This window comes from Mercenaria mercenaria, chromosome 6, assembly GCF_021730395.1.
Source record: "Mercenaria mercenaria strain notata chromosome 6, MADL_Memer_1, whole genome shotgun sequence".
In the NCBI taxonomy this organism is placed as follows: Eukaryota; Metazoa; Mollusca; class Bivalvia; order Venerida; family Veneridae; genus Mercenaria; species Mercenaria mercenaria.
The window spans coordinates 39,054,967-39,078,395 of NC_069366.1; the positions used below are offsets into that span (position 1 = coordinate 39,054,967).

At 35.5% G+C, this 23,429-nt stretch overlaps 1 protein-coding gene across 1 annotated transcript; it reads left to right on the forward strand.

Moving 5' to 3' along the window:
- Window positions 1-1,235: 1,235 nt before the first annotated feature.
- Window positions 1,236-22,915, forward strand: LOC123549114 (cAMP-regulated D2 protein-like). Its single transcript, XM_053546767.1, has 6 exons — window positions 1,236-1,406; window positions 1,763-1,886; window positions 6,756-6,945; window positions 9,688-9,726; window positions 14,702-14,832; window positions 21,875-22,915. The coding sequence occupies exons 1-6, from the start codon at window positions 1,243-1,245 to the stop codon at window positions 22,865-22,867; spliced, it is 1,641 nt and encodes a 546-aa protein (XP_053402742.1). The 5' UTR covers window positions 1,236-1,242; the 3' UTR covers window positions 22,868-22,915.
- The last annotated feature ends 514 nt before the right edge of the window (window positions 22,916-23,429 follow it).

The following is a 23,429-nucleotide window of genomic DNA, read 5'->3' on the forward strand; positions in this document are numbered from 1 at the left end:
GAAATAATCGACTGCCTGTTGAAACAGGAAGCTGGAATAGAACTGAGCTTCACCTACGTAAATGTTCTCTTTGTAATTGCATAGGTAGTATTGGTGATGAATACCACTATATATTAGAATGCAAAGAATTATCTGTATTGAGAAAAAGACATTTAGAACGTCAATATCATAAACGTCCAAATGCAATTATGTTTAAGTCTATAATGAATATCGATTCGAAACAATGTGATAAATACCGACACTTCTGTGTATTTATTAAAGAAATTATCAAGAAATTTGTCAACCCGTAGTTGAAATTGAAATTTTTTGATTGTAAATTGCAAATATTGTGTTCATTATTTGTTGCTTTCAAGCTTTATATGTGATGAAATGTATGTAAAATGTTTGTATTATGTATAACGTCTCTCCCTTACATATTATATGTAAGATGATTTGTTTGCCTCTTGTATGTCTAATGTATATATGTGTTTGCCTCATGTATTTCTAATGTATATTACGTTATAGCTCATATTGTCATGCATGTCATGAATTGAGTATTAAATAAACTGTAAACTGTAAGTAGGGGTGACACTATAATAAACAAGACCTTTACCTTTATCTTTTGTTTCTCTATACAAATCTAATAGCCTATAATTGTCACATGTTTGACGTCGCGGAAGTGAAATAAAACCATTAGATAATTTTGGTATTACACTAGTGCAATAAAGCTTTGCCGTTGACGTTGTTTGAAGAGTAGATGTTGACTTGGTCTATAATAGGTAAAGAAACAAGATTTTTTTTATATTTCAGCAGGAAAAGCTAACTTGTGATAAAAGAATGTTTGTGTCTTTCCACTTTGAATTTATTAAATTCGTTGAACGAAGCCTCGCATTTTATCATTTTTTCAACACGTTTAATAAATTCAATAGGAAAAGATGAAAAGATACTTGTAATATCCTCTTTGTATTTGAATGAAAGAAATAAACAAAATGTAAACAGGAAAAGCGATGGAAAAAGTCTTAAAACATCTTAATGCGACTGATTTTTCATGTAAATGGAGGCGTCGGGAATCACGTTATCGTAGGTTAGTATTTATCTTTATCAAAGTGGCGTGTTATGGTTTAGATATTGAGGTTGAAAATCAGTGATATGACCTTCATTGTAACCTAGATAAAACCATTGATTAAAGTTTATAAAATACTGATACATTTATTTTCATATAAAGGTGTATAATTGTAATTTAAATAAGATAAATATAAAAAAATGGAGCTTGTATTCTTAATTTTAGTATTAACTGCAGTTTTTAGTGTAAATTCGACTGATCCAATTGTACGTACATTATACGGGGATGTTCGAGGCGTACGGACGGACAAAAGCTTGCAGTTTCTTGGCATTCCGTATGCCTCACCTCCTACAGGAGTTTTAAGGTATATATGTCATATAATCCATGTAATTTTACCTTCTTGTGATTTACTTTTCAGACTGTCTAAGATCGAATTCACATGTACATTTCTATCTTTATGTTTCATATATAACAAAAGAAGTTATGTAAACATCCTCTCTAGAAAGTGTCCTTTGCTCGGACATGTTACATGTAATAATCTTGAAAATCTCTAAATAGATTTATAGGCTTAGGCATGCTGAAAAACAATCTTAAAATATCCAGCAACAAAAGAAAGTAAGATCAACGAAGTATATACCAGCAACACAAGAAAGTAAGATCAACGATGTATATACCTACATTTCACAAATATATGTGTTCTATATTTATTCGTAAAAATAGATGGACAAAACCTGTTGTTCCTTCATCTTGGGGACCAGATGTGTACAATGCTACTTCACACAAACCAGGATGTCCTCAGAAATACTGCACAACGTATTTGCCAAATGCAAGCTGTCCTTTGCAGGTAATACGCAGCAAGTAGTATACATACTACGGATAGGTTATTAGCAGATAGTATACATACTATGGACAGGTCATTAGCAAGTAGTAAACAGAATACGGATAGGTCATTAGCAAGTAGTATACATACTACGGATAGGTCATTAGCAAGTAGTATACATACTACGAATAGGTCATTAGCAAGTAGTAAACAGAATACGGATAGGTCATTAGCAAGTAGTATACATACTACGGATAGGTCATTAGCAAGTAGTATACATACTACAGATAGATCATTAGCAAGTAGTATTCATACTACGGATAGGTCATTAGCAAGTAGTATATATACTACAGATAGGTCATTAGCAAGTAGTATTCATACTACGGATAGGTCATTAGCAAGTAGTAAACAGAATACGGATAGGTCATTAGCAAGTAGTATACATACTACGGATAGGTCATTAGCAAGTAGTATACATACTACAGAGAGGTCATTAGCAAGTAGTATACATACTACGGATAGGTCATTAGCAGGTAGTATACATATTACGGATAGGTCATTAGCAGGTAGTATACAGAATACGGATAGGTCATTAGCAAGTAGTAAACAGAATACGGATAGGTCATTAGCAAGTAGTATACATACTATGGATAGGTCATTAGCAAGAAGTATACATACTACGAATAGGTCATTAGCAGGTAGTATACATACTACGGATAGGTCATTAGCAAGTAGTATACATACTACGGATAGGTCATTAGCAAGAAGTATACATACTACGGATAGGTCATTAGCAGGTAGTATACATACTACGGAGAGGTCATTAGCAAGTAGTATACATACTACGGAGAGGTCATTAGCAAGTAGTATACATACTACGGAGAGGTCATTAGCAGGTAGTATAAATATTACGGATAGGTTATTAGCAGGTAGTATACAGAATACGGATAGGTCATTAGCAGGTAGTATACATACTATGGATAGGTCATTAGCAAGAAGTATACATACTACGGATAGGTTATTAGCAGGTAGTATACATACTACGGATAGGTCATTAGCAGGTAGTATACATACTACGGATAGGTCATTAGCAAATAGTTTACATAGTATGGATAGGTCATTAGCAGGTAGTAAACAGAATACGGATAGGTCATTAGCAAGTAGTATACATACTACGGATAGGTCATTAGCAGGTAGTATACATACTACGGATAGGTCATTAGCAGGTAGTATACATACAATGGATAGGTCATTAGCAGGTAGTATACATACTACGGATAGGTCATTAGCAGGTAGTATACATACTATGGATAGGTCATTAGCAAGTAGTATATATATTACGGATAGGTCATTAGCAGGTAGTATACATACTACGGATAGGTCATTAGCAAGTAGTAAACAGAATATGGATAGGTCATTAGCAAGTAGTATACAGAATACGGATAGGTCATTAGCAGGTATTATACAGAATACGGACAGGTCATTAGCAAGTAGTAAACAGAATATGGATAGGTCATTAGCAAGTAGTATACAGAATACGGATAGGTCATTAGCAGGTAGTATACAGAATACGGATAGGTCATTAGCAGGTAGTATACAGAATACGAGGTCATTAGCAAGAAGTATGCATACTACGGATAGGTCATTAGCAAGTAGTACATGTATACATACTACGGATAGGTCATTAGCAAGAAGTATACTGGGACAGAATATGGATAGGACATTAGCAAGTAGTATACATACTACGGATAGGACATTAGCAGTTAGTATACAGAATATGGATAGGCATTAGCAGGTAGTATACAGAATACGTATAGGTCATTAGCTGGTAGTATACAGAATAAAGATAAATCATTAGCAAGTAGTATACATACTACGGATAGGTTATTAGCAGGTAGTATACAGAGTACGGATAGATCATTAGCAGGTAGTATACAGAATAAGGATAGGTTATTAGCAAGTAGTATACATACTACGGATAGGTCATTAGCAAGTAGTATACAGAATACGGATAGGACATTAGCAAGTAGTATACATACTACGGATAGGACATTAGCAAGTTGTATACAGAATACGGACAGGTCATTAGCAAGTGGTATACATACTACGCAAGTAGTATACAGAATACGGATAGGTCATTAGCAGGTAGTATGCAGAATACGGATAGGTCATTAGCAAGTAGTATATATACTACGGATAGGTCATTAGCAGGTAGTATACAGAATACGTATATGTCATTAGTAGATAGTACATATAATAAGGAAAAGTCATAAGCAGATAATATACAGAATAAAAATAAATCATTAGCAGGTAGTATGGTGGACGGATAGCTCAGTGGTTTGAACACTGGCCTTCCAATCCTGAGGTCGGGAGTTCGATCCCCGGCAGCTACTCGGGAATTTTCAGAAACGCTTTTTAGTGTTTCCACCCCAACTAGAGGTGTACTGGTCAGGAACCCAGGCAATCCTTGCGTGTATCAGTGCTATACAGAGTGGGCACGTTAAAAAACCAGGCTGTTTATTCACAACGAGCTAGGACAAGCCTGTATCTGATTTCTGATCTCTCTGTCGTGGGGGCTTTGTCTCACTCTGTCCCTCTGGTCAGATCGCTCTGTGTCTGTACTAGTAGAGGATGAATTATGCGCCCTGTATGGCTGCATTTGAACTATGTAAAGCGCCTTTGAACGTGAAATTGATCATGAAAAGGGCGCTATATAAATCTGGTATTATAATAATAATAATAATATACAGAATACAAATAGCTCATTAGCAAATAGTACTAGTATACATACTACGGACAGATCATTAGCAGGTAGTATACAGAATGAGTATAGATCATTAGCAGGTAGTATACAGAATAAAGATAGACTGGATATAGAATAAGGATAGATCATAAGCAGGTAGTATACAGAATAAGGATAGGTCATTATCAGGTAGTATGCAGAATACGGAAAGATCATTACCAGGTAGTATACAGAATAATGATAAATCATAAGCAAGTAGTATACAGAATAAGGATAGGTCATTAGCAAGTAGTATACAGAATAAGGATAGATCATTAACAGGTAGTATACAGAATAATGATAAATCATTAGCAGGCAGTATGCAAAATAAGGACAGATCATTAGCAGGTTGTATAAAGAATATGAATAGATCATTAACAAGTAGTATACAGAATAATGATAAATCATTAGCAGGCAGTATACAAAATAAGGATAGATCATTAGCAGGTTGTATATAGAATAAGGATATATCATTAACAGGTAGTATACAGAATACGGATAGGTCATGAACAAGTCGTATAAAATCCCTTAATGCATGAAGAAGTTATTGCAGGGACGCGAAAAATTTAACCTTATTTTAACTTTGACCTTTTAAGTGTGACATTAATTGTAAAGAGAAAAGGAAAAGAAGAGGACGGGCATTAACTACTTATTGTCTATGTGTGTGAAGTTTGACAGAGGTAGGTGTAATAGTATTCAAGTAATTGCAGGACCAAATTTATGAGGACACACATACAAACAGACGCATGGCTCCTATATACCCCCACCCCCTCTTTCAAAGTTCGTTTGCCGGTTATAATTACGAAGGAATACTACAGGAGCATGGGAAAAGCCGGTATCTAATAAATAAGTCAGTTGCTTACGGGCATACAGTCTTTTTTACGAAAGTCGCAAACATTTGTACAGAACTGCAAGCAAACATGCATACAGTCAGGACATCACACCGAGTCCTCTTTCATTGAAGGTTATAAACAAATTGGAGGTTTTAACAATGATTTTATTTAATTTTACCAAACTAGTATTGTTTTTTTATCCACGAAACAGTGGGATTTATATGTAGATCATTCTTCAAGCAAGAAAATATGTACTTTTGATGCCGACAATGTGCAATGTCTGGACAAAATCAGTGATCAATCGAGTTTTTTTTTGCTATAATGTTTCCTGTAATCAAACTAACACATTATATAAAGAAACAAATTATGTTCAGCTTCCAATAAAATATAAATATACACACCAACAAAGCACATTAATCACTTTAAAATAGTTTTTTTTCAATTTATAGCGGTCAGCTTATTGTTTTGATCGGTCGCAATAGAAAGAGGTGGAGTACAGTCGTTTATAGGAGGTGGTAATTGCACTTGTTAACTTATATACGATAAGACTCCACAATAATTTCTATGTCTGTTCTAACAAAGAATATGTTAAATATGTTCGTGCAACACCAAGTATTTGGATCTGTAGTCAATAAGTTCACAATGTTTATTTTCTTTATACTATATCGCCTCTCATTTATTTGTTAGATTGCATGTTAATGTATTCATGTTTCCTGAACAGAGCAGTCTGGTCAGGATCCATGCTGTTCGCTAACAGTTTCTCCAATTCCAATAGGCGGATGCGCAGGCTGGTCTGGATCCATGCTGGTCGCAAACTCACTATGTTGGTTTTCTCATGGCACGGCTCATATTTTGAGTACATCTAGACTGAATCTCCTAATTACTAAAGATTTTAATGAACCATACTGATGAACTACTGCAAAATTTATGATTTCTTTTTAATGTTTTAACAGAAGAACTTGCATAAATGTGATTTTACTCTGGTTAATCATCCAAGATCATTTCATTTAGGGTTTCAGTCAGCGTAACTTCAAAATTCATGTTCGGCTTCCTTGATGTACAATTGCTCACTTGAAGCGCTTTGTTAATTTTGTCATAAATTATTGCAGATACGTCAAGAAAAGTTGCATTGATCATGTTTGAAACATCAAAACAGTTTTTGGTACTAGTAAAGCATTGTTACTGTTCAGTGAAAATAAGTTAACACCTGCTATGCTCATTTTTTCTAGGGATTCGAAGCACACTTTGTTTTCATTTGTAATTCGTTTCTTGTTTAAGATGTCAGAGGATTGTCTGTATCTAAATGTGTGGACGCCACTTGATGCTACTAGGACATCCGGGTATCCTGTGATGGTGTTTATTCACGGAGGCTCCTTCAAGTGGGGATCCGGTTCCAATTTTATCTACGATGGCAACAATCTAGCTTCAGGGGGAGAGGTGGTAGTTGTTAACATGGATTATAGACTAGGTAAATTCAGGGGGAAGAGGTGGTAGTGGGAGAGGTTGTAGTTGTTAACATGGATTATAGACTAGGAAAATTCAGGGGGAGAGGTTGTAGTTGTTAACATGGATTATAGACTAGCTAAATTCAGGGGGAGAGGTTGTAGTTGTTAACATGGATTATAGACTAGGTAAAATTAGGGGGAGAGGTTGTAGTTGTTAACATGGATTATAGACTAGATAAATTCAGGGGGTTGGGGGGTGGGGGGGGGGGAGGTGGTAGTTGTTAACATGGATTATAGACTAGGTAAATTTAGGGGGAGAGGTTGTAGTTGTTAACATGGATTATAGACTAGATAAATTGAGGGGGAGAGGTTGTAGTTCTTAACATGAATTATAGACTAGGTAAATTTAGGGGAGAGGTGGTTGTGTTAACATGGATTATAGACCAGATAAATTCAGGGGGAGAGGTTGTAGTTGTTAACATGGATTATAGACTAGGAAAATTCAGGGGGAGAGGTTGTAGTTGTTAACATGGATTATAGACTAGATAAATTCAGGGGGTGAGGGGGGGGTGGGTAGTTGTTAACATGGATTATAGACTTGATAAATTGAGGGGGAGAGGTGGTAGTTCTTAACATGGATTATAGACTAGGTAAATTTAGGGGAAGAGGTTGTAGTTGTTAACATGAATTATATACTAGGTAAATTCAGGGGGAGAGGTTGTAGTTGTTAACATGGATTATAGACTAGATAAATTCAGGGGGAGAGGTTGATAGTTGTTAACATGGATTATAGACTAGGTAAATTCAGTGGGAGAGGTGGTAGTTGTTAACATGGATTATAGACTAGGTAAATTCAGGGAGAGAGTTGGTAGATGTTAACATGGATTATAGACTAGGTAAATTCAGGGGGAGAGGTTGTAGATGTTAACATGGATTATAGACTAGGTAAATTCAGGGGGAGAGGTGGTAGTTGTTAACATGGATTATAGACTAGGTAAATTGAGGGGGAGAGGTTGTAGTTGTTAACATGGATTATAAACTATATAAATTGAGGGGGAGAGGTTGTAGTTGTTAACATGGATTATAGACTAGGAAAATTTAGGGGGAGAGGTGGTAGTTGTTAACATGGATTATAGACTAGGTAAATTCAGGGGGAGAGGTTGTAGTTGTTAAAATGGATTATAGACTAGGTAAATTCAGGGGGAGAGGTTGTAGTTGTTAACATGGATTATAGACTAGCTAAATTCAGGGGGAGAGGTTGTAGTTGTTAACATGGATTATAGACTAGGTAAATTTAGGGGGAGAGGTTGTAGTTGTTAACATGGATTATAGACTAGATAAACTGAGGGGGAGAGGTTGTAGTTGTTAACATGAATTAAAGACTAGGTAAATTTAGGGGAGAGGTGGTTGTGTTAACATGGATTATAGACTAGATAAACTGAGGGGGAGATGTTGTAGTTGTTAACATGGATTATAGACTAGGTAAATTTAGGGGAGAGGTGGTTGTGTTAACATGGATTATAGACTAGATAAATTCACGGGGAGAGGTTGTAGTTGTTAACATGGATAATAGACTAGATAAATTCAGGGGGAGAGGTTGTAGTTGTTAACATGGATTATAGACTAGATAAATTGAGGGGGAGAGGTGGTAGTTGTTAACATGGATTATAGACTTGATAAATTGAGGGGGAGAGGTGGTAGTTCTTAACATGGATTATAGACTAGGTAAATTTAGGGGAAGAGGTTGTAGTTGTTAACATGGATTATAGACTAGATAAATTCAGGGGGAGAGGTTGTAGTTTTTAACATGGACTATAGACTAGGTAAATTCAGGGGGAGAGGTGGTAGTTGTTAACATGGACTATAGACTAGGTAAATTCAGGGGGAGAGGTGGTAGTCGTTAACATGGATTATAGACTAGGTAAATTCGGGGGGAGAGTTGGTAGATGTTAACATGGATTATAGACTAGGTAAATTCAAGGGGGAGAGGTGGTAGTTGTTAACATGGATTATAGACTAGGTCAATTCACGGGGAGAGGTGGTAGTTGTTAACATGGATTATAGACTAGGTAAATTCAGGGGGAGAGGTTGTAGATGTTAACATGGATTATAGACTAGGTATATTCAGGGGGAGAGGTGGTAGTTTTTAACATGGATTATAGACTAGGTAAATTCAGGGGGAGAGGTGGTAGTTGTTAACATGGATTATAGACTAGATAAATTCAGGGGGAGAGGTGGTAGTTGTTAACATGGATTAAAGACTAGGTAAATTCAGGGGGAGAGGTGGTAGTTGTTAACATGGATTAAAGACTAGGTAAACTGAGGGGGAGAGGTGGTAGTTGTTAACATGGATTATAGACTAGATAAACTGAGGGGGAGAGGTGGTAGTTGTTAACATGGATTATAGACTAGATAAATTGAGGGGGAGAGGTGGTAGTTGTTAACATGGATTATAGACTAGATAAATTGAGGGGGAGAGGTGGTGGTTGTTAACATGGATTATAGACTAGATAAATTCAGGGGGAGAGATGGTAGTTGTTAACATGGATTATAGACTGGGTAAATTCAGGGGAAGAGGTGGTAGTTGTTAACATGGATTATATACTGGGTAAATTCAGGGGGAGAGGTGGTAGTTGTTAACATGGATTATATACTGGGTAAATTCAGGGGGAGAGGTGGTAGTTGTTAACATGGATTATAGACTAGGTAAATTCAGGGGGAGAGGTTTTAGTTGTTAACATGGATTATATACTAGGTAAATTCAGGGGGAGAGGTGGTAGTTGTTAACATGGATTATAGACTAGGTAAATTCAGGGGGAGAGGTGGTAGTTGTTAACATGGATTATAGACTAGATAAATTGAGGGGGAGAGGTGGTTATAGACTAGGTAAATTCAGGGGGAGAGGTGGTAGTTGTTAACATGGATTATAGACTGGGTAAATTCAGGGGGAGAGGTGGTAGTTGTTAACATGGATTATAGACTGGGTAAATTCAGGGGGAGAGGTGGTAGTTGTTAACATGGATTATATACTGGGTAAATTCAGGGGGAGAGGTGGTAGTTGTTAACATGGATTATATACTGGGTAAATTTAGAGGGAGAGGTGGTAGTTGTTAACATGGATTATAGACTAGATAAATTGGGAATATGATAGATTAATAGATAGGTAGGTAGATAAATAAGATGAGAGAGAGAGAGAGATGGGGCGTGGGGAGGGGGAGGGGGTAGAGAGAGAGGGAGATATTTATGTGTTTTCATATCCAAACATACATAGTTTCATATTTAGCACTTAAGTATAATAAAAGAGGTATCTAAGCTTTGTTGATGAAATTGTAATCATTATTTCTATATTACTTCCAAGATAGACCATGAAATTGGAAACGCTAAACCCAGATACAAGTCAAATAAACGCTTTATTTTTTAATTCTGAAATTGCAAAACAAAGTCAAAAGGGCATTCTAACGCGCCCCGATTTATTTTTCTACTGAAGTCTGTGTGTTATTATTCAACAATTTATTTTCTGACATCACAATTATTACGTCATGGCGTTAGACGGCATAGCGGCGCGCTTGAAAAGAAATCATCAGAAATCAGGCAAATATTTGATGGATATCGGTAAGGACGTACATAATAATCCTTGATAGCGTGTTAGAATCGAAATAATTTATCTCAAACAGTGGTTTGCGCCTGAATAAAATCATTTTTATATCATATAATTCTTTCGCACCTAAACTCCAAACAGTGACTTTATTCAACGACAAATCACTGTCTGTGACATATTAGGCCTATTTCTTAAATAACTGAAGGCCAAACATTTGATGGTGGTCTAGATGTGGTATGTGCAAACCATGATGATATAAAACGGGTAAATTATTTTACCGCAGTCGTTGATAAGACAACATGATCATCCTTTCTTTTAAGTCAGTATGGAAATAATATTTTACTTTCAGTATATGAATTTAGATTTCTTGAGATCGCTTCCTTTTAATTACAGTTTCACTTTTTTCGTTTTATAATACTCTGGTAAATTGAATTTCAAAATGACAAATGTATTACCGGCAAATAAGCATCTGTTCGTAAAATAGGAAAGCAAAGACTTTGAATGAAATGATTTCATAAAAAATAAGGGACATGTTTTATATTTAATATCTTATAAATTCTGAAATCCACTTTATTGAGACTTCTTATCTGAATCAGGCGAAATTGTTCGCAATACAATTTATTGTCATACTTAGATTGCTCAAATTAAAAAAAAAATGTAATTCCCATTGCAAGGACAGCAGGTTCATGCATGATTAATGCAACAGAATTAGATTTATTCGTTGAATTAAATAAATTAATGACGGATATTAAAAAATAAATATATAAGGAATAACATTTCTGATAATTAAAGTGCCCCCAACCCCTAGGAATTTTCGGTCACCATAACTTTTGATAACCAAATTTTAAAATTGAGATTGAAGTCGTGACAGCAATAACTTTACGTTACCTAATATGTTCTTTAGAGTCAATATTTTCTCAAGTTCTTGCATTTATATTGGATGATGGCTGTCCATACTGCAGAAATGATAGTAAATGTAAGGGTAGATAGTATTCGATTTGCACAGACCGATATTGTACAAACGCACAACAGAAGAATATATTTACAACATTCAATGTACTTGATTTCAAAAATCTATCTAATGACGTCACCTTGTCAAGAAACACATTGAACCAATGTGATTGGGAAGACATTTTGCAACTGGTTGTTGCTATAAACTAACTTCTTAAACGAGAGTTGTTATTGATGTTTGTTCTTCCTATTTACACCCCCGCAACTCAGTAGGGAAAGCGATGATTTATAGATCGTGGGGTCGTGAGGGTGTGAGTAAAATCATGTGATCTGAAAATGGCGACAAGCTTGGCAACGCCTGGTAAAAGCAAATGTTTGTCGCAATCTTCAGGCAAATTGTCATTTATGCTACAATCTTTAAAGATATAATGAGAGCGATTCGTTTGATTCTTTGATTGTACTCAAAATACTGTCAAGTAATTTTTGCAGGTGCGCGTCACAACACGGGAAAAGGAAGTATTTTGTATAATTTAAGAAATAATATATCCCAAACAGTGATTTGTCATTGAATAAAATCATTGTTTGTCATTGCTGCGCCCTCTTGATATAATCATACGCATCTAAACGACAAACAATGATTTTATTCACGCACAAATCACTTTTTGGGATATATTTTTTCGATTCTAACACGTTATCAAGAATTATTATCTACGTCCTTGCCGATATCCATCAAATATTTGCCTGATTTCTGTTGATTTCTTTTTCCGTCTAACGTCATGACATAATAATTGTGACGTCAGAAAAAATGAATTGTTGAATAATAACACACAGTTTTCAGCCTTCTTTGTTTAATAGGAAAACAAATCAAGTCTTGTTAGAATGAAAATTCTAACATGACCCATTCCATTTTCCTATTAAACAAAGAAGGTTGAAAACTGTGTGTTATTTTACAACAATTCACTGTTCTGACATCACAATTATTATGTAATGGCGTTGGACGGCATAGCGGCGTGCTGGAAAAGAAACCAACAGAAAACAGGCAGATATTTAATAGATGTCGTCAAGGATGTACTTTAAAATCCTTGGTAGATATAACGTGTTAGAATCGAAATAATATATCTCATTTAGTGACTTGCTCTTGAATAAAATCATTGCTTGTCGTTCGGGCTCCGCCCTCGTGATATAATTCCTTCGCGTCTGAACACCAAACAATTATTTTATTCAGCGACAAATCACTGAATGAGATATAATATTTCTTAAATAATACACAGTTTTCAGCCTTCTTTGTTTAATAGAAAAACGAATCGGGTCGTGTTAGAATGTATTATTGTTTAGTTTTGTTATGTGTTTTGCTCGTGTAACAAACAAAACATTTTATTATATACCTATATAAATTCTGTAAAAAATCGGCTTGTATTTCACAATTAAATATGAACAGACAGACAAAAATTCCGTATTGTACCTTTAAAATTCCGTATTGTACCTTCCGAATTGTACGCTGCCGGACTATTTTTGGTTGCGGGTTTATCCCGCAAACAAAGTTAAGTGTATTTCTGACAATCATGTAGCATCTTTATTTGATTCCAGATCACAACTAAAGGAATTTGTTCATGTGCTACACAAAGTAGTCCCATTCATGAACAATGCGGATGAATTATCAATGATCAAGCATTTCTTATTCATCCTCTATCCATTCACACTGGCCATTTAGATTATATAAGCTTTGTCAATGATTAGATATTCCAGCCCATGGTTACATCACTGACTTCCAGCTGTTCATGTAAGGTCAGGCAGAGTTTATCTTAGATCAAGGCATATTAGTATTTGTTTCATATACATGTATATTTATAGATTGGCATTTAAAATGAAAATTAACCTAGCAAAACCCGCAACCACCAGACATCTCAAGGCTTTGATTATTAATATCGATAAAAATTGAAGATTTCGTTCAAAACAAAAAACAAGAATCAAAATGATAAAGGTATATAATAAAAGGGTCATTATAACAGTAGCTAGATCTGGGACTTTGTATTCGGCTCTCGTGGATTTTGCAAGGTCGGATCACACTCGGCGCTTGCACGCCTCGTGAGATCCGATCTGGCAAAATCCACACGCATCCCATATCAAGCTACTGTTATAATAACGCTATTATATTTAACTACTGAGATATAAACTTTGAACAATAAAAAAATTAACCCAATGTACATGTGATGACAGTGTGTACTGTACCGATAAGGGGAAGTAATACTATGTTGGAGTTTGACAAGGGGCATGTCCTCCATGGCTATTCATTAGGCGACATTTTGTGTAAAATTACCCAGCCTTCATCCACTTCCATACAAAATGCCATGCTTTAATACAGTTATAAAATATTTAGAAAATCTTGATTGTGTAGTTTAGTTCATACTAATTTATTTTAGCTCGACTGTGATGAAAGCTTCAAGCTTTTTTGAACTACTCTCGAGTCCGCTTCCTTGAAAAACCAGTAGTGGTGTAATATGAAAAGGAGTGATCGTGACCCCAGTGGGGCTCGAACCCACGACCTCTGGGTTGATTGTTTACTCTTTGACCTGCAGTTTTATCGGATTATATACATACAAATTTGCAAATAGTTTCATGCACGTATAAAAGACATTTATCATAAATGAAATCATATGTACATAATTAAAACTCATAAAAGCTGTATAACTATGTCTTCTGTTTTGGAAATACAAGAGATCGGTAAACGATAACTTAGGTGAGTAGATGTTACTGTATAAGGAAATCTTATAACTTATTTTGAGTGATATATCAATTATGCAGCAAACAACTGATATATAATTATTTTTAGATTCATCAGTAGTACTTTATTTTGCGTATTGCAAAAAATATAGTCTTCATTCATATCATTGCCATCGCAATCTTGGATTTGACCAAAATATTTAACATAGTGTTTCGATAATTTGACAGTTACGTATATTTTTACAGTCTTGGATACGCTTTAACTTCTTGCTTTGTCCAAATATAATAAATTCAACGTGAAGTGGTAAATTGCTAAAAGCTTATAAATACTAGAAAACATCAAGTGAAAACAACCTAGTACAGAAACAGATAAGCTATCGTATATGTGCTAGTAAAGTTTCAGACTGAAAACTGTTTTGATGAAAACAAAATGTATAACCTAATGAAAAAGGTGTTGTGGGAGTATTGGTAGATACATTTTCATTGTTCAAAGTCCATTTCCTTTTTAGGTTTGTTGGGATTTTTATATACTGGGGACGCACCTACTGATGCCAATGGTAATTATGGAATCCAGGATCAAAGATTAGCACTACAATGGGTACAGCAAAATATTGGTAACTTTGGAGGCAATCCTACAAAGGTATTTGGTTAAATGATTCAAAACTGTTAGATTTACAGAAAAGTAGAAAAGTCAGTATGACGGTGTATAAATTACAAAACAACAAAGCTTTATATTATAATTCAGACTTTGCAAATCAAAAAATTAATGCTTAACATTGAAACGTATTGCTAAAATAAAATGATCTTTAAAAGAAATCTTATCAAAACATGCCAATAATCTGAATGTATGACCAACCACAAATACTCTGGAGACAAGAGTCGACAACAACATTTCAAATATTCGCATTAGATATAACTCAAAACCAACATCTGGTGAAGAATCAAACGTTTAAAGTGGCGATTGCAGAAGAACGGTACCATTTTTTTCTTCGTTATTAGTTTCTAGCTGATTGTGTGTGTATATTTGTGTATGTGTTTTTCTTCCATTAATACGCAATATGTAATGGTTGAAAAGTAGAAAATTAAAGTTAACTTTCATCTGAGAAAGTTCCCATAATTCTTTTCTTTAAAATGTCACAGCTGATTTGTGAGACACGATAAAAAGAGACTTGAGAATATATGCGTCTGTCCGAACCCTGTTATACAATTTACGGAGATAATAAACAGGTTTGTTTCTAGGACCTCATTATTAATTGGAACAAAAAAAGACAAGTGACTGAAGTATCACCATGCAATACAAGGTCCCTTACTGGAAGGTTACTATAATATCTCAACGGCAACACAACCTAATGATCTGGTATCTGTCAATGATGTATACTTACAATACTGCGCTATATATACACAGTAAAACACACAATGTTTGGATTAAAAGTTGCATATATAAAATGTACGGTTGTTGACAGCTTCAGTATAACATCTATAAATATTAAAACGTTTTTTAATAACATGTCATTTTTAAATTGGTGGGAATTACATGTACCTCTGACTGTGACCTTGACCTTGAATTAGGGATCTGTGTGTTGAGCGCAACAACGTGTCTCTTTATGGCAAATATTTGTGCCAAGTAATATCGAAACCCCCTAATGGTTGATAGTTATGAACCGGACAGGAAACGAAACTACTGAGCTTTGACCTCAAAGATTCATCTTGACCTTTGAGCTAGGGTTTTTTGGTATTGCGCATAGCAAGTCGTCTCATTATTGGATACATTAGTGCCAAGTAATATTAAAATCCTTTGATAGATCGGGGTTAAGGATCAGACAGGGGAATATGTGTTGATTGTTGATTTTGAAGAGTGACCTTGACCTTTGAACTAGGGGTCTGTGTGTTGCGAAAGACACGTTGTCTGATTTCGGGGAACATTTACGCCAAGTAATATTTAAATCCGGTAATGGATGACAAAGTTATGGACCGGACAGAAATAGAAACCTGTTGACTTTGCCCTCCAAGTGTGACCTTGACCTTAGAGCTAGGGACCTTGGTGTTGCGCATAACACATTGTCTTTTCATAGAGAAAATTGTGCCAAGTAATATTGTAATCCTTTGATGGATGCAGATTTCTAGACCGGACACGAAACAGACCCTGTTAATGCCATGCTAACATTTAACCTGCAAGTGTGACCTTGATCTTTAAGTTAGAGATCTTAAAGTTACGCATGACACATCGTCTTATTATTTTAAATATTTGTACCAAGTAATATTAAATCCCATGATGAATTGCTGAGTTACAGGCCGGACTGTTGACCATTGAGCTAATGGTCCGGGTTTCACTCATGACACTTTGTCTAATTATGGGGAATATTTGCTCCAAATATCTTAATTAATGACAGACTTATGGACTGGACACGCAATTACAGAGGGATGGACGGGTGGAATGATGGACGAAAAAAATCATTAGGGGACTAAAACAATCTGCCATCATCCACGGACTATACGGATATTTGATTGCTGAGAAAAAAACCATATGGGACAGACTTGTTGAAATAAGCGATTTTTTACAGTTACTCTTCATTTCGCCAGTAATTAGACTCCAGTGTTTCAAAGTAAAAATGCTTTCAGAACCAAGTTTTATGTAATACATAGAAATGTCTTTATCACGATGTATATGCAATGAATAACTGCCCACTTGTTTACCTATGTTTCTTGTTGTAACAGTTTGCTCTTCATAACAATTAAATCCCTGTAACTGTCTGCTCACTGTCCGTGTTTGCTACGATTTGCTTGCTGCACATGTTGGATTGCTGTAACTGTTTTACTTGCTGTAACTGGTAGCTGTTGCTATTGACTTGATCTTATTGTTTGCTTACTGCATCTGTTGATATGTTGGTACTGTTCGCTTGATATGATTTTTTGATTACTGTAAATGTAGACTTGCTCTTCCAGTTGACTTGATATAATAGCTAACTTTGCCGGTAGACTTGATGTTACAGTTGACTTGATATAAATGCTGGCTTACTTTGCTGGTAGATTTGATCTTACTGTTGACTTGATATAAATGCTGGCTAACTTTGCTGGTAGACTTGCTAATACAGTTGACTTGATATAAAAGCTGGCTAACTTTGCTGGTAGACTTGATGTTACAGTTGACTTGATAAAAGTGCTGGCTAACTTTCCTGATAGTCTTGCTGTTACAGTTGACTTGATATCAACGCTATGCTATCATTTGAATGTTTACAGCGTCAGCAGATTTGCTGTTAATGTTGACGTGATGTAATTTCTGACTTTCTGTATATGTACACCTGGTGTTTTTGTTGAATTTATCAATTGATTGTTTACTTGGTCTGCAGCCTTGCTGTTAATGTTGACTGAGGTAATTGTTGCTGACTCTATCTGTACACTTGGCGTTATTGTTGACTGTATCAAATAATTGTTTACTGGGCCTGCAGAATTGCTGTTAGTTTTGACGCTGACTATATCTGTACACTTGGCTTTATTGTTTACTGGGTCTGCTGACTTGCTATTAATGTTGACGTGATGTAATCGTTGCTGATTGTATATATACACTTGACACATTTGTTGACTTTATCTACTGGGTCTGCTGAATTGCTATTTGTGTTGACGTAATGTAATGGTTGACCTACTGTATATGTACACTTGGCGTTATTGTTGCCTTTATCAATTGATTGTGTACTAGGACTGTACACTTGCTATCAATGTTGACGTGATGTAATTGTTGACCTACTGTATATGTACACTTGGCGTTATTGTTGGCTTTATCAATTGATTGTGTACTGAGTCTGCAGACCTACTGTTAATGTTGACGTGATGTAATTGATGACCTACTGTATATGTACACTTGGCGTTATTGTTGATTTTGTCAATTTATTGTCTACTGGGTCTGTAGACTTGCTGTCAATTTTGACGTAAGGTAATTGTTGCTGACTCTATTTGTACACTTGGCGTTAATATTGACTTTATCAATTAACTGTTTACTGGGTCTGCAGACTTGCTGTTAGTGTTTACGTAATTTATTGTTGACATACTGAATATGTACACTTGGCGTGGTAGAAACCACTTGGCTTTATAGTTCACTTTATCAATTGATTATTTCCTGGATCTGCAGACTTCCTGTTAATGTTGACGTGATGTTTTTGTTGCTGACTCCATATGTACACTTCGCGGTATTGTTGACTTTTTTAATTGATTGTTTACTGTGTCTGCAAACTTGCTTATAATGTTGACGTGATGTAATTTTTCCTGACTGTATCTTGGCGTTATTGTTGACTTGATTAATTGATTGTTTACCAGGTTTGCAGACTTGCTGTTAATGTTTACGTAATTTATTGTTGACATACTGAATATGTACACTTGGCGTTATTGTTGACTTGATCAAATGATTGTGTACTAGATCTGCAGACTTACTGTTAATGTTGACGTGATGTAATTGCTGCTGACAGTATCAGTACACTTGCCGTTATTGTTGACTATATCAATTGATTGTTTACTAGGTCTGCAGACTTGCTGTTAATGTTGACGAGACATAATTGCTGCTGACTGTATCTGTACACTTGGCGTTATTGTTGATTTCATTAACTGATTGTGTACTGGCTCTGCAGACTTGCTGTTATTGTTGGAGTGATGTAATTGTTGACCTACTGTATCGGTTCACTTGGCGTTATGGTTGAATTTATCAACTGATTGTTTACTGGGTCTGCAGACTTGCTGTTTATGTTGACGAGATTTAATTGTTGCTGACTTATCTGTACCCTTGGCATTATTGTTGACTTTATCAATTGAATGATTACTGGGTCAGCAGACTTCCTGTTAATGTTGACGTCAGGTAATTGTTGCTTACTGTATCTGTACATTTGGTGTTATTATTCACTTAATCGTTTATTCTTTACTGGATCTGCTGACTTACTGTTAATGTTGACGTGATATAATTATTGACCTACTATATATGTACATATGACGTTATTGCTGATTTTATCAATTTATTGTGTACTGTGTCTGCAGACTTCCTGGTAATTGTACGTGTTGTAATTGTTGCTGATGGAATCTGTAGTCTCGGTGTTTTTGTTGACTTCATCAATTGATTGTTTACTGGGTCTGCGGACCTGCTGTTAATGTTGACGAGATGTAATTGTTGCTGGTTGTATATGTACACTTAGTTTTATTGTTGACTTTATTAAACTGACTGTTTACTGTGTTTGCAGACTGCTGTTAATGATGACGTGATGTAATTCTTGCTGACTGAATCTGTACACTTGCCGTACCTTTTGACTTTAAATATCAATTGATTGTTTACTGGCTCTGCAGACTTGCTATTAATGTACTAGTGGTGTAATTGATACTGACTGTATCTGTAGACTTGGTGTTATTGTTGACTTTATCAATTGATAGTTTACTGCGTCTGTAGACTAGCTGTTAATGTTGACGTGATATAATTGTTGCTGATTGTATATGTACACTTGGCATTATTATTGACTTGATCAATTGATTGTTTTACGGTTCTGAAGGCTTAATGATAATGTTGTCGTGATATAATTGACATATTGTGTCTGTACACTTGGCGTTATTGTTGACTTGATCGCTTTATTGTTAGCTGAGTCTGCAGATTTGCTGTTAATGTTGACGTAATGTAAGAGTTGCTGCCTGTATATGTACACTTGCGTTATTGTTGACTTTATCCCTTCATTGTTTACTGTTTCTACAGACTTGCTGTTAATGTTGACGTGATGTATTTTTTCCTGACTGTATCTGTACACTTGGCGTTATTACTGACTTGCTCAATTGATTGTTTACTAGGTTTGCAGCCTTGCTGTTAACGTTGAAGTAATGTAATTGTTGACAAACAGTATATTTACACTTGGCGTTATTGTTGACTTGATAAATTGATTGTTTACCGGGTCTGCAGACTTACTGTTAATGTTGACGTGATGTAATTGTTGCTATTTGTATATGTACACTTGGCGTCATTGTTGACTTTATCAATTGATTCTTTACTGGATATGCAGACTTGTCGTTAGTGTTGACCTGATGTTATTTTTCAGCTGTATATGTATACTTGGCCCTACTGTTGACTTAATCAATGGATTGTGTACTATGTTTGCAGATTTACTTTTAAAGTTGGCGTGATGTTTTTATTGCTGACAGTATCTGTACTCTTGGCGTTATTGTTGAATTTATCAATTGATTGTGTACTGGGTCTACAGACTTGCTGTTAATGTTGATGTGATGTAATTGAAGCAGACAGTATCTGCACACTTGGCGTTATTGTTGACTTGATCAATTGATTGTTTACTGGGTCTGCAGTCTTGCTCTAAATGTTGGTTGACGAGATATAAGTGTTGCTAACTGTATCTGTACACTAGGCGTTATTGTTGACTTTATCCCTTCATTGTTTACTGCGATTGCAGACTTGCTTTTAATGTTGACGTGATGTAATTGTTGCTGACTGTATCATTACTCTTGGTATTATTGTTTACTTTATCAATTGATTGTTTACTGGGTCAGCAGACTTCCTATTAATGTTGACGTCATTTAATTTTTGCTGGCTGTATCTGTACACTTGGCATAATTGTTGATTTTATCAATTGATTGTGTACTGGTTGTGCAGACTTCCTGTTAATTTTCACGTGACGTCATTGTTGCTGGCTGTATCTGTACACTTGGCGTTATTGTTGACTTTATCAAATGATTGTTTAACGGTTCTTCAGACTTACTCATCATGTTGACTTCATGTAATTGTTGACTCACTGTGTCTGTACACTTGCCTTTATTGTTGAATTTATCAGTTGATTATTTAATGCGTCGGCAGACTTGCTGTCAGTGTTGACGTGATGTAATTGTTGTCCTACTGTATATGTACACTTGGTGTTATTGTTGACTTTATCAACTGATTGTTTACTGCGTCTGCAGAATTGCTGTTAATGTTGACGTGATGTAATTGTTAACATACTGTATCTGTACACTTGGTGTTATTGTTGACTTTATCAGTTGATTGTTTACTTGGTCTGCAGAGTTACAGTTAAAGTTGACGTGATGTAATTGTTGCTGACTATATATGTACTCTTGACGTTATTGTTAACTTTATCAAATGATTGTTAACTGTGTCTGCAGATATGCTTTTAATATTGAGTAGATGTAATTGTTGACCTACTGTTTATTTACACTTTGCGTTATTAATAATTTGGTCAATTGATTTTACTGGGTCTACAGACTCGTGGTTAATGTTGAACTGATGTACTTGTTGACATACTGTATATGTACACATTGTGTTTTTGACTTTATCAATTGAACGTTTACTGTGTCTGCAGACTTGCTGTTAATGTTGACGTGAGGTAATTTTTGCTGACTGTATCTGTACATTGATCGTTTTTGTTGACTTTATCAGTTGATTGTTTACTGCGTCTGCAGACTTGGTGTTAATGTTAACGTGATATAATTGTTGCTGACTCTATATGTACACTTGGCAGTATAGTTGACTTTATTAATTGATTGTTCACTGCGTCTGCAGACTTGCTGTTAACGTTGACGTGATGAAATTGTTGCTGACTGTATATGTATACTTGGCGTTATTGTTGACTGGATCAATTGATTGTTCACTGGGTCTGCAGACCTGCTGTTTATGTTGACGTGATGTAATTGTTGCTAACAGTATCTTATACTTATGCTTTCAGGTGACGTTGTTTGGACAGAGCGCAGGCGCCCAATCAACATTTATCCACTTGATGTCTTCAAAGACAAATGGCCTATTTCGTGCCGTAATTATGGAGAGCCCCCCATTTGCCGTGCCTTACAGGGAAAAGGAAGAGGCACTTCTGCTAACGGAAAGAGTCAGAAAAATATTAAAATGTCCGGAGAGAGATATTGCGACATGTATGAGAACAAAAGCAGTAGATGAAATTAACGATGCTCAAGAGGAAATAACATTAAAAGTTACTGCTGGAAAATTCAATGAATACTATGAACCGATTGGACCTATAATTGATGGTGAAGAACTAACCACCCAGCCGATGCTGGCAGCTTCTCAAGGCAAATTCAGAAATATTCCGATTATAATTGGAACAACTACAGAGGAAGCAAGGTTGTTTGTCTACGGGGCTTGGAAGAAAAATTTAACACGTACAGAATATGAAGCTGCATTAGCTGTCGTTCATCCGTCCCATTTCGAAAAAATTGAAGAGTTTTATGCACCTAAACCAGATTTAGACGATTACAGGGACGATCTGTGTACAGTTGGCACCGATTTTTTATTTACCTGTGCTAACAGAAATGCGACTAGAAACTTTTTAAGAAGCAGTAACAGCCATTTATATTTATATGTTTTCGATCACGCAACAGTGGTACACGGGGGATGGGGTAAGGAGTGGTTCTGTGAGGGTCACGTCTGTCATGCTGCTGAACTTGGCTATATTTTTCAAAATCAGCTTGTAGGAAAACCAACTTCTGAGGAGAAACAACTTGCAAGCAGTATGCTAATGTACTGGACAAACTTTGCCTATTCTCTTGACCCTAACAAAGGAAGACTCTCACCTGCATTAACGTGGCCTAAATATGCCATGAACGTTACGTCTACTATGCACTTTCTTACGCCTAAAAATAACCTTCTTACTAATTACAGAAACGGTTTTTGCAATTTTTGGGATTCAGTTGGTTACGAACAAACTTAACGTTACTACCTTATATGTGTATATTAATAAATCGTGTTGAACTACTTATTTTCTCTTCATTGTAAGTCTATATGCTCGGTAAGGATTGGGCTGATCTTTATGCATTAATACTGTTTTACTTTCCTTATATTATACCAAGTAACGATTAAAGTCAGAATTTAGCATTAAAATAATAGGGATCGAGTGTCAATATTCACTTATTTCCTAATTCGCTACGCTCAAACGTAAATAAATCATTTATCCTATAATCAAAGTAAATCAAGGGAAGAAAGGAAAACAAATGCATCAATTCACATTTAGGATTTGTTATCTGCATTGTCATGTTTCTACATTGTTAACACGTTATCTAGCTTTAACACCAACACATCGTGCATATACTTTTAATTACATTTCAAAGTAAACGAAAACTGCACATATTTATACTGTTAAGCAAAAAACTGCAAACCATCTTTATAATTATACCCTGTTCAGCTCAACTTAAGTTATATAAACTATCAATTGTCTTTAATTCTAACAAGGAAAACATACAGTGTGCTGCGAGGCGGCTACTCAGCCCTAACTC

What these genes read in the sequence shown, in the direction of transcription:
- LOC123549114 (XM_053546767.1), top strand. Translation starts at nt 1,243, where the DNA reads ATGGAGCTTGTATTCTTAATTTTAGTATTAACTGCAGTTTTTAGTGTA. An exon ending in ATGCAAGCTGTCCTTTGCAG is followed by an intron (nt 1,887 to 6,755) that starts GTAATACGCAGC and finishes TTCTTGTTTAAG; the next exon opens with ATGTCAGAGGATTGTCTGTA. An exon ending in TAACATGGATTATAGACTAG is followed by an intron (nt 6,946 to 9,687) that starts GTAAATTCAGGG and finishes AGGTAAATTCAG; the next exon opens with GGGGAGAGGTGGTAGTTGTT.